The sequence below is a fragment of the Pipistrellus kuhlii genome, unplaced genomic scaffold (assembly GCF_014108245.1).
Source record: "Pipistrellus kuhlii isolate mPipKuh1 unplaced genomic scaffold, mPipKuh1.p scaffold_m20_p_10, whole genome shotgun sequence".
Taxonomy (NCBI): domain Eukaryota; kingdom Metazoa; phylum Chordata; class Mammalia; order Chiroptera; family Vespertilionidae; genus Pipistrellus; species Pipistrellus kuhlii.
The window spans coordinates 44,254,277-44,267,301 of NW_023425405.1; the positions used below are offsets into that span (position 1 = coordinate 44,254,277).

Consider the following 13,025-nt stretch of genomic DNA (forward strand, 5'->3'; position numbering starts at 1 on the left):
TTTCACATAGTAAATCTGTGAAGCTAGAACATATTTTATACTGTTTGTATGAGCCACAACCAGATCAACCCAGGTATTTACAGAAGCATTTTTTGAAGTAGGACTCTAAATTCTGTGCTTAATCTAGACAGTCTTATGTTTTTTTCTTTTTTATTTCCTTCCCTCCTAGCACAGATATTTGTTGACTGCTCACTGTGTTTCAGGGTATTGAATTATAGCACAAAAGAAAACATGTCAAGTTCTTATTCTCATGGAAATTATACTGCATGGGATGGAGAGAGAAAATAAAATAAGCAAATGAATATTAGATATAGAGAGAGGCCCAGAGCTGTTTAATAGCAGGTGATGAACCAACTTAGGAACAAAATGAATGAATGAAAATAAGTGTTTTGTGTTTTTGTTTTGTTTTTTTGTAAGTCCTAGTATAAGGATTCCAAGGCTTTTAAGGTAATCAGCAAGGGGCTTTTTGATAATGTAATATTTGAACAAAGGCCTGAGTAGAAATAGGAACCCACACTTGAGGATAGAGGAGAGCAGAGAGATACACAGGCCAGAATGATCTGAGGCAGGACTGAGAGTGCTTGACTTGTTTGAGAACCAGAAGGGGGCGGCCTGGCTGACTAGGAGTGACCTAGGGAAGGAAGGGCTGGTTGAAGAAAAGGAATGTGGGGTATCAGGAACTGCATCATATAGGGCTTCTGAATACTATAAGAATTAATATTTCATTGTGAATAGTCTGAAAAGATATAGGAGGGTTTCGAGAGAGCAGTGACATAGCAGAGGTGCACTCTGGCTGTCCTGTGGAGAAGTGGGCCCAGGTTGGTAAAGTAGAATCAAATGGGCTTTAAGGTGTCTATTCCTGGCAATGGTGGTCTGAGAGAGGCAGGTCTTAAAGGATGTGATAGAAAATGGTGAAAATAGAGATGGGCTGATAGAATGTGGAATGTGAGAGACACAGAGGACTCGGTGGCTCCAGGATTTTTGGCTTGATGCCTAGAAAATGATATTGCTGTTCACCAAGATGGGGACAACATGACAGGATTTATTTTTTATTGTTCTATTATGTGGATCTCATTTCTCCCCTCCTACCCAATTTTTGCTGGAGACTGGAATAGATGAATTTGTAGTAATACTTATTGGTGATGGCCATAAGTAATATTAGATAGCACTTAAAGCTTGCCAAATATATTTTTTTAGCTAGTAATGCATTTGAACTATGTGATCCCACTGCTGATTTGTGTACCTAGTCCTAACTTTCTGGGGAAAATTTGAGTGTTTTTATTACATAGAAGGTAACTTGTAACACAGTTTAAAATACGTAAAGAATGGACAAACAAAACAGAAACAAACTCATGATACAGAGAACAGTCTTATGGTGCTTTATGGGAGACTGGTTGGGGACCTTTGTAAAAATGGGTGCAGGAATTAAAAGTACACAATTGCAGTTATAGAATAGTTATGGGGATATAAGTTTATCATAGGAAATACAGCCAATAATATTGAATAACGATGTGTGATGCCAGGTGTATACTAGAATTGTTGTGGGGAGCACCGTGTAAATTCGAGTATTGTCTAAGCCCTATGCTGTATACCTGGAACCAATATACAATAATATTAAATGTCAACTGTCATTTGAAATAGGAATGGTTCACATATACTGGAAGAAATGAACTAAGCAAAATTAGTTCTTGAAATATATCAAATAGGAGTTAAAAGAAAGTGAAAATGCACTGTACTGAATGGTATTATACATCCAAATTTAAACTCATATATATCCTATAATTTGTCTCTCAGATCCAAGGTTTATTAGTGCCCACCTTATCCCAGAGAGTGACAACCCTGAAGATGACAAAGTATATTTTTTCTTCCGTGAAAATGCGATAGATGGAGAACACACTGGAAAAGCTACTCACGCTAGAATAGGTCAGATATGCAAGGTGAGATGAAGAAAAATAAATTGAGGAAGATACTGTTGAATCATAATTTTATTTCTTTTTCTTTTCCACTTATGTGCAAATGCAATGAAAAATCTGACTAAAATTCTTGAATTATCATTATAAATATTTAAATGGTGAAAAATGATTGAAAACATTCATTGTGTATGAGTAACTCTTCATAGTCGAACAAGCAAGCAGAGGTTGGAGGCATTACTTCAAAATGATATTACTGTGGTCTTAGTTTAAAAGTCTAGAGAAGTAATTATTTTACATTGCCTAGAAGAATATATACATTTTTTGTATCCTCAGACCTAGCACACTTTCCTATAATGTATAATTTTTGAATAAATATTTGTTGTTAGGATAACTAAATTATTAGTATAAAAGTATTAAATCTTGTTTTTATAAATTGATTATTATAATATCCTATGTACACATGCACATTCATAATTTTGAAGCTTTGAAATTGATTTGAGTAATTATTTACTGTATGACACAAAATTAAATGTAATATGGCATTATAATGTTAGATATGTATAATAAAAATTGATCAATACCTATGGATTAATTAGTATCAGTGTGAAGATATGATAACAGTACTAATTTCCCTTCTACCACTGTATAGTACATTATATGTGCAATATGGACAAAGTCAACTGTTATATACTAGAGGCTCAGAGCACAAAATTTGTGTTGGGGGTAAAGGGGTGGGGAAGGGTGTCCTTCAGCTCAGCATGCACCTTCTCCTATCTGGGATCCCTCTCACAATCCAGAACTGCTGGCTCCCAATTGCTCACCTGCCTGCCTTCCTGATTGCCCCAAACCGCTTCTGCTTGCCAGCCTGATCACCCCCTAATCTCTCTCCTGCTAAGCTGATCAACGCCTAACTGCTCCCTGCCAGCCCAATTGCCCCTAACTGCCCTCCCTTGCCAGCCTTGTCACCCCCAACTGCCCTCCCCTGCAGTCCCGATTGCCCCTAACCTCCCCTGTAAGTCATTCCTTGAATAAAGTTTGAGTGAATAAATTTGGCAAGCAATATGATTTAAAAAGCACAGGTATTTGTATCATGTCACTCAAATTTCCTCCTTCCTCATTTTGATATATGAGGAATTTTACTATGAATCTATCTCAAGATAAGAGAAATATTTGAGATTAGCTTTTGCATGCAAAGTTCCCCAAAACCAGCATTTTCTCCTTTCAGAATGACTTCGGGGGTCACAGAAGTCTGGTGAATAAATGGACGACATTCCTCAAAGCTCGTCTGATTTGCTCAGTGCCAGGTCCAAACGGCATTGACACTCACTTTGATGAACTTCGTAAGTACCGCTGGTGATATTTTACAGAGAATGTTTGCTCAGACTTTGCCATAATAATAAAAAACGCAACTTTTCTCAATTTTGTTTTCAAACAGAGGATATATTCCTAATGAATTCTAAAGATCCTAAAAATCCAATTGTATATGGAGTGTTTACAACTTCCAGGTAAATAACTTTTTTACCCTCTTATCATAGATGTCCTTTAGGTGCTTTCTTAGCAACCATCAATAGTGAAAATATACTCATGGAAGATCAATGTTGGCTTAACCTTTGAGGTGTACATTCTTGGATGACTGAAATAAGTTATGATATCAATAGTTTAAAATGATAAATTTTAGCAAAAAATATCACTCAAAATAATTCTGAAAAATGTATGCCATGTTCTATATATAGCTTTGGTTTTAAAAACTGAGCACAATATAGAATTTTATAAAAATGCAAATCTGTTCTATAAGTTTACAATAATATAAAAAAAGAGTGAAAAAACACTTTTCCCTTCCCTCTCCTATCTCTTCTCCTCATCTCCCTAGCCCTTCTTCTTTCCTCACTCTTTGTCTCTTTGTCCTCCCTCTCCTTTCTGCCTTTACCTTCCTCCCTTTTGCTCTTTTTTTTTTAAAGCCCTGGTATAAGGATTCCAAGGCTTTTAAAGAAGGTAATCAACAAGGGGTAATCAACTTTACATGTCCCTCAAGGCTCTTGCTATAAATCAAAGAGCAATTATTTTCTATTACATTCAGTATACAATTTAAATTACCTGGAATTGTTCAAGGAAATATACAAGCACCTAAATAAGGATATACGTTCCTTATGGATAAAGTTTAAAAGAAAAGTAATTTAAAATCAAAAGGCCGGTAAAATGCTGCAGGGGATTGCGATAGCATCAGAGGAAGATTAACTGCAATATCCAAAATTGATTTATTCTGTGGTATCAATGCCATTACAAATTGATTGGATATTTTTACTTAATTTAAAAAATAACAAAATTAAAAAAACCTATATTGCTAAAATGATATACAAGCCTTAATAGTTTCTTCCTTTGGTTTAAAAACAGAATGAAACTAAAGAATGTGAGAGGTCCAAGTTAAACAAACTTTAACCCAGCTTTCTGCTTCCTTAATGTCTGTTCAGTGGTTCTCAGACTCAAGCATTCATTGAATCGCATGTCAAAATACAGATTGCTAGGCCCTGCCCCCACAGTTTCTGATTCTGTAGGAATGGGACAGGACCTAAGAATTTGCATTTCTAACACATTCCCAGGTGACCCCATGCTGTTGGTCTTAGAGAACACACTTTGAAAATCACTGGCTCAATAATGAGTAAAATAATTCTGCCTCTTTACTTCAGTGAGATGGATGTCTGCATGTGAGTTAGTCTTAAGAGCTGTAAATCATAATCAAGTCTTTCAGTGCTGACTTATTTCATCAAGAGATGAAAATGGTTAAATAAACGTTAGAATCTATGATGTATCTGTGTATTAATGTGCTATTCTATTATGAAAATACTAGAGGCCGGTGCACAGATTCCTGCACCAGTGGGGTCCCTCAACCTGGTATGTGGGGATCAGGCCAAAACCGGCTCTGTGACATCCCCTGAGAGGTCCCGGATTGCGAGACCCCCTCCTGCAGACCCAGTCCCCAAGACCCGGATGCCCACCGGCTCCCTCTCTCCTCCCTCCTCTTTGGGTCCAGGAAGCGGGTGAGGCAGATTTGGGGCTCACAGTGGCCCAGCAACAACCTAACCCTTGGCTGGTTCCACGAGGAGTCAGGCTCCCTCCTCTACTGGTCAGAGTGTTTGCCCCCCTGGTGGTCATTGTGTGTCATAGCTACATGGCAGATGTTCAAACAGTTGCACAGTTGGTTAGGCTTTTATATATATATATATATATGTTATTAAATTCTACGGTTATTTACTGAGATGGACTCTGTGTCAGGGGCCATGCTATATGTAACTGAAGCTACAGAAAAGAACCCAGGCATGCTTTCATCCCTCATGAAGCTTGCACTCCACTAGACATTATATATATGCAGTGATTTCTGTAGAATAAAATCTTATAAACACATGTTTTTCATTTGGTCTGATTTATATGTAATTTTCTCTGGGAAAGATTGCTTAAAAGATAAGCATTCCATATTTTAAATGTGCACAACTGTTTTATATCATGCTATAAATACATCCCTCAACATGTATTTATATAAGTAAAATAAAATGGAAAATTGTGGCAACTCATGGCAAACTTCCAGTTTGCTTCAATTACCTGATTTTTGTCTAGCAAAATGATGGGGATAATTGCTATAATACTCCACCTTGACTAGGATGTGATAGCTACTGACTTAAAATTATTTTCTGTGTTGGGAAGAAGTGATTTTAAATACCTTTACAACAATTAGCTGATCTAATATTTATGGTGATTTGGGAGTTAAAAATAATATAACACATCGTATGACCTTGACTATTCATTTTCTGCTCATTTCAGCTTTAAAATGACTTCTTAAGTCTTCTTGTTTAAAAGTTTCCTGGTTTCATTTATGATACATGAGGCTTAACATATTACCAAAGTTTATTTTATTTCTAGTTGATGTCAAAATTAAATGTTACTTATTAGAATATCAGCGTATGTGTTTTTCCTATAAAAGATTATGCATGGTATGAGTATATATTCTACAAATAATAGAGATGGTTTCTTCCATGTTTTCTATTTTTGAGAATCATAATTTGTGTCTTATGTACTGTTTAAATATATAGATGAATTTAAATATATCAAATACTACTTGATATTGCTAAGAATTTGTGTTCACTTTGATCTCTGATATTCAAAATGTCAGAACTCCTTATCAACAGTACTTTGCCATTGTACAGAGAGGAAAATTTGTTCTTGTCTTGTCTCTCTTTTTCAGTAACATCTTCAAGGGGTCCGCGGTGTGTATGTACAGCATGAGTGATGTGAGAAGGGTGTTCCTTGGTCCATATGCTCACAGGGATGGCCCCAACTACCAGTGGGTGCCTTACCAAGGAAGAGTGCCCTACCCACGACCAGGAACTGTAAGTGGCCCAGATGCTTAAAATATAAAAAGAGTAAATGTCTGCTTAAAATTTTAAAATAGCAGCTATACCCAGATATTCAATGCAGATTATGTAAAAGCAGGATTCCCAGACTATAAATAAAAGCAAGGAAAGAGTTTCTGTGACACAATGGAACTCCATGTTTAAAACCATTTTTTTATGAACATCAGTGCTTAGTCGGTGCTTATCAGTTATTAATACCCATCATCTTAGAGTAATAGAAACTGAGTGGACAGGCTTATTTATTTCCTTTTCGGAATGGAATATAGTGAAAATGGCCTTCAGGCAGAGTTAGAATAATTAGGGTACCCCTGGAATAATTCTCTCTGATCATAGCAGAGGCTTAAATAGAGGAATACAGTTTTGTTTTGTTTTAAACTAATATTGTAGGTAAAGAAAATATGTGAAAAAAAATCTCATAGAATGAGAAGGACCTGTTACTTTCTGAGGTGCGGTTTGTATCACCAAACACTCCTTTATCATCCAGAAGCCCTGGGCATACACAGGCTTAAAAAAAAAATTGGACAGAACTCAAAATATAACCAGCTTTTAATCTTATTTACAGTAAGGATAAAAAAGAAAAGACTTCAGATGGTATAAAATGAGTGAAGTCGTCCTCATTATGGTAGCAGAAGTAATAGAATATTTTTATAGAACCACTCACTTAAGTGTGACTTTTTAATCCTAAGGAAGTAATTTTATGGGATGAACAAACTTGCATTTGAAGTCTAACCACTACTTTTATTTCACTTCAGTTTTTTTTTAATTCTGTTAAACTTAAGTAAGTTATGTTTTCTATGATTGTATTAGGCATAATTTATTTTAATAGTCTTATATTTCTGTATTGCCAAAGTTATTTATGAGTCAATTAAGAATTTCCCATTTTACAAATATTACATCTGACTGATGGAGTTTGGAGATAAAAATAAATAAATAAGTAAGCTTTCAGAAGAATAAATAAACAAGATAGAATATCTATTGATTATGTGAAGCCCAATAGGTTTTAAAAAGAGCACAGATATTTACTCTCTTTCTTAATTGTAAACTGCTTTTACTTTGTTGGTGAACATTTTTATATCCCTATGGCTATTTATATCTCTATTGCTAATGAATGCCACTGTATTCTAAATACAAATTCTGGTGAGGTTCCTTTTAACAAACTTGGAATTACTTCAATGTGCTAGATATTATGCTACTATTTGGAGTTTCAAAGTATTTGATCTGAAGATGTCTAAAATATATTTGGAATTAAAAACAGTAATTAGAAATTACTGCCAGATTCTGTCTTAAGAGATTTACACCTATTAATATACTAGAGACCCAGTGCACAGGATTCGTGCATTGTGGGGGAGGGAAAGGCCTCAGCCCTGCCTGCACCCTCTCACAGTCTAGGACTCCTCAAGGTATGTCTGACTGCCAGCCTAGGCCTAATCCCCAGGGATCAGGCCTAAGCTGGCAGTAAGACATCCCTCTTGCAGTCTGAGACCCATAACTCCTTACCGCCTGCCACCACTTCTGAGCTCGCCAGCCATGAGCCCAGCTCGCTGCTCCTTAGCACTGACTCTGCGATGAGAGAGGCCACTGCCACTGGGTTTACCAGATGTGAGCCTGGCTTCTGGCTGAGCAGCACTCCCCTGTGCACTGACCACCAGGGGGCAGCTCCTGAGTTGAGCATCTGTCCCTGGTGGTCAGTGCATGTCATAGTGACCGGTTGTCCCACCATTTTGGTCAATTCACATATTACACTTTTATTATATAGGATATTGTACTCAATAGCTTAGTTATTGTTCCCATTTCACAAATGAGGACTCTGAGGCAAGGATATGATCTAGGATGCAGTTCAGGCAGTTTGGTTCTAGAGCCTGTGTTCTCACCCAGTATTCATAGAGAGTTGTTATAACATGGGGAATTAAGTCAGCAATATGCACCAAGTGCTAAAGGCAGAAGGCAGAAAGGATTGCCTGACATAGGAATTAGGAGGAGAAATAACTAACTCCATGAATAAAATTTACTTGGATGAGTTCATTAATCCCAAAAGGTGGCAGCTGAGAATTTGTCATTTCATTATATTACTGGTGAAAATATTCTGTGACATTTAAATAATGTGTCAGTAGATGATATTTATTGTTGTGTGTGTGTGTGTGTGTGTGTGTGTGTGTGTGTTTTAATTTTTACCGAAGGATATGTTTTTTTAGTGATGAGAGAAAGAGAGAGGGAGGCGTGCCTTTTCAACGCACCCTGACAGGGAAAAAACTCAAAACTTGGGTATGTGTATTGACCTGGATTTGAACCAGCAATCCTTCAGTTCTCCAGATGACAGTCTAACCAACTGAGTCTCACCAGCCATGGTAGATGGCATTTATTTTTAAAGGAAAACCTATAACTAAGTAATGCTAGATACAAAAATAAAAGTCTAGAAAGGCAAAAGAATGACACAGATATAGGATAAAATAAAAATAAATTCTTTACTGTAACTTTAATCACACATTTCTAAATTTTTGCAAGCTATATTTAAATGGTCATAGATCGCTTCTCGGCCTTTTGGCTAAGATCAAGTGTAGTATCTGTTCTTATCAGTTTAAATGGTCGTAGAAAAGCAAAATATAATGGAAAATGTCATAAAATATGTTTATCGTTTCTTCTAAGAATTTATAGAACTTTTTTATATTTCTATAATATAAAATAAGTAATTTTATAATTTACTTAAACAAAAAATAATTCCTTAAATCCTTTAACTTTTACACTGGTATGTATGTGTGTGTGTATATACTGCATATATATATATATATATATATATATATATATATATATATTATATAAAATGTATCATACATATATGTGTATAAATGCATACTCTTTTTCCAAAACAAGTTTATTTCTCATGAATTATTAATGATATACATTAAGGTAATACAGACACTTGATTTCTCCTTCTTAGTCTCTTGTTAGAACTTCTCTATATTCCTTTTAGCTCCAAAGCTATTACATTAAGTGGCAGAAATTACTTAAGTGGAAGATAAAAAGCATGAGACTGGAGATATTGTACTCTGAGTGCTTGTACCACATAATGAAATAAGAGACTGTAAAATCTGAATTTTCTCATTTTTGGTTTATTGCTTTCTGTGGAGCATTTATATCCAGAGATGGTATTTTGCCAGTGTACTACAGTGCATCCTTTCTGACTCCTATGGCCCTCATCTACTCTACTTGATCCATTCTGATTGGCCAGTTTCAGTCCCTGCAGTTTAAACATTTAATAACACCTGTTTTTATCCCTAAACTAACTTTTTAGAGATAGTACTTTTGATATGTTTTGTGGTTCCTTTTCAGAGTTATGCCAGAAACAATGCAATAAATAATAGTTTATATTGGCTTTTAGTTTGAAAAGACCATTTATATTTTGGCATATACATACAATAAAAATCAAATGTATCTAAAAACATTATTCTGAATCAAATATATCTAAAAAAAAGTTATGCTGAATGTCTCTAACATGTAATTTTAATATATTCCATTCACTATTCCAAACACTTCATGTATTACATAAATAAAATGTATGGTGTTGCTACTAATAGAGGCATCGGATCTTTCATACATTGATTTCACTAGATGCATTTGCAATTTTTGGTAAGAAATGGTGGCATTAACTCAATCTCATTCAGATTTAAGATATGTTTAGGAAATACATAGTATATATTACATCTACTAACCTAATTAACATGATTTCTTTTACTTAAAAAATGATCAGAGGTTTAGATTTCCAGGCCATTATATCATATAGTAGAGGCCCAGCACACAAAACTCATACATAGCTATAGTCCCTAAGCTTGGCCTAGGATCAGGGCCATCTTTCTTGGCTGCAGGCAGCCAATCCCACCCCCACCACCACCTAACCCCCACCAATACCATTTTCCCGTTCTCCATCGGGTGATCAGAGCCTGCTAGCCCCGGAGAGGGACCAAGAGGTTGGCTGTTCCCACTCAGCCCTGCCCCCTGCTGCTGATCACCATCTGTGTGGGGAGTGGCTGGTTGGGCAGGGGCCTTGGTATGGTGCCGCCCACATCTGCTGCCAACCACCCCGGTTTCCCATGCCCTGTTGGCTGATGAGAGCCAGTCTGCTGAGGGAAGGGACTGAGAGGTTGGCTTGCTGGCCTTGATCAGGCAATCAGAGCCTGCAGGCTGGGGGCAGCTCCTGCATTGAGCATTTGCCCCCTGATGGTCAGTGCACATCATATTGACCTATGGTTCTGCCATTTGGTAGATTTCCTTATTAGCCTTTTATTATATAAGATTATTATACTAGTGCTCCAATGCACATATATATTGAAAAAAATACTAATTAATAGGTGGCTGGTAGGGTGGGACTGAGCAAGAAGGGCCGAACACTCCCTGGAGCCAACCTCCCAAGGTCCCTCCCCAGCTGGCTGCACCTGGGGCAGCGCTACAAATCTAAGGGTCTCTGCAGAGTGAGCAGGATCCCTCCAACAGGTGGGGTCCCTCAGCCTGGCCTGTGGAGATCGGGCATAAAATGGCTTCCCGGCATCACCCTGCATTGAAGCATCTGCCCCCTAATGGTCATCACATGTCATAGCTACCAGTTGGATAGTCACTTAGCCTTTTATATATATACTAGAAGCCCAGTGCACAAAATTTGTGCATGGAGGGGGGTTCCCTCAGCCCAGCCTGCACCCTCTCCAATTGGGGAGTCCTTGGGGATGTCCAACTGCCAGCAGTCAAACATCTCTCTCACAGTCTGTGACTGCTGGCTCCTAACCACTCACCTGCCTGTCTGCCTGATCACTCCTAACCTCTCTGCCTGCCTGCCTTATCACTCCTAATTGCCTCTGCCTACCTACCTGATCACCCCTAACTGCCCTCCCCTGCCAGCTTGATCTCATCCCCAACTGCCTCTGCCTACCTGATCATCCTTAACTACCCTCCTCTGTTAGCCTGATCTCACCCTCAACTGCCCTCCCCTGCCGGACTAATCTCGCCCCCAACTGCCCTCCCCTGCCAGCCTAATTGCCCTTAACTGCCCTCCTGCCAGCCTGATCTTACCTCCAACTGACCTTCCCTGCTGGCCAATTTGGTTTTGGTTGGTCTGTTTCTATGCCAGTCAGCTTCTCTGGGCCTATCTCTGGGCCTGATCAAAGAGGTGGAGGCTCAGAGAGAAACAGAGGTGTGACTGCTGGTGAAGCCTGAAGAGTAAGAGAGAGGCAACTGCTGATCAACAGCTGCCACAGAAGCAGTGGATCAGACCCTGCCTCTCTCTTCAGGCCTCTCTCTGGGCCTGATCCACAGCTGCTTCAGCAGTCAGAGCTTAGTCTCTGTGCCCACCCTGGAGGCAGTCAATGCTGGGTCGCCTAGGCAACCTAGCACTGACCGCAGGACTGACTTCCAGTCAGTCAAGCCTTCAGTCATATTGGACGTTACGGACCCTGGGTTTTTTATGTATTAGGACTAGAGACCCAATGCACGAAATTTGTACAAGAGGCTTGGCTCTCGCAGTCACAGCCAGGGCTTCATCTGGAAGGTCATCTGGAAAGCCATCTGGAAGATTGTCTAGTGCCTGGTCTAATTAGCATATTATGCTTTTATTATTATAGATAGATAATTTATAATTATGTTAACTATATTTTAATCAAAATATCCCTTCTCTCTATCTTATCAGTGTCCCAGCAAAACATTTGGTGGATTTGACTCTACCAAAGACCTTCCTGATGATGTTATAACATTTGCAAGAAGTCATCCAGCCATGTACAATCCAGTGTTTCCTATTAATAACCGCCCAGTAATGGTCAAAACAGATGTAAATTATCAGTTTACACAAATTGTAGTGGATCGAGTGGATGCAGAAGATGGCCAGTATGATGTCATGTTTATTGGAACAGGTAAATATTTGACTTCAGTTCTAAATTTCCTTCAAGACCATTGAATTCAACTGATTAAATCTACTGAGAATCAAAGGAAGTTTTTATAGTCATTTTCAAGGTATGGTTAAATGTTAATAAATGACTAAAAAACCTGAACATTCTATTGTTATAATGTGTTATCTTTATAAGCCTTTTGACATATATTAAATTCAATTTTTGTTTCAATCAAAAGTTGATAAGTATAATCAGGTAAAGCTAATGATTAGGTAAATAATCAATATGCATAATTGAGTCATAACTCTTTCTGGACAGTGGCTTTTTAGAACAAAGATGTATTGCTCAAACCATATTATTAATTACCAAGACATTAAGTGATGGTTTCTCAATTAATTGATGCAAAATTATCCAAACTTTAAAAATGCCAAATAGTGCAAATCTCCCAGGAAATAAATTTGGGTAACAAAATTTGTTCAGTGTTTTTACCATTCAATGGGGGTAAAAACACTCTATCAGAAAAACAACAAAATGGAGTTATAGGATCATCACATACATTTTTAGATACATTTCTATAGCAATCCAAAAACATAATTTTAATTCATCTATGATTAGAAAACAAATTTTTGCAGCATATTTTCAGAAAGAATTCCATTGCTAGTATGAAATATTATTTTATTTCCCTACTTTCTTTAATAATACTTTTTTCAAAGTGCCAGTTACAAATTTGAAACTATCTACTCAGGGTCAAGTTCCAGGGTAATAAATTCCTGGTCTCCATTAACATTGTTAACTGACATAAATCAATGGGAAAGAGGATGAGTGCTCCACTGAAACCTTGTAAA

The 13,025-nt window shown here is 37.4% G+C and overlaps 1 protein-coding gene and 1 pseudogene across 4 annotated transcripts in view; both read left to right on the plus strand.

Moving 5' to 3' along the window:
• SEMA3A (semaphorin 3A) overlaps positions 1-13,025 on the plus strand; it is a 352,298-nt gene that overhangs the window by 307,428 nt on the left and 31,845 nt on the right. For all 4 annotated transcript variants that reach the window (XM_036429563.2, XM_045578494.1, XM_036429567.2 and 1 more), the window contains 5 exons: positions 1,795-1,937; positions 3,139-3,253; positions 3,349-3,418; positions 6,148-6,292; positions 11,985-12,204. In XM_036429563.2, the coding sequence (XP_036285456.1) occupies positions 1,795-1,937; positions 3,139-3,253; positions 3,349-3,418; positions 6,148-6,292; positions 11,985-12,204 (693 nt within the window). The remainder of the gene's footprint in view (positions 1-1,794; positions 1,938-3,138; positions 3,254-3,348; positions 3,419-6,147; positions 6,293-11,984; positions 12,205-13,025) is intronic.
• LOC118714646 lies at positions 8,839-8,975 on the plus strand (annotated as a pseudogene).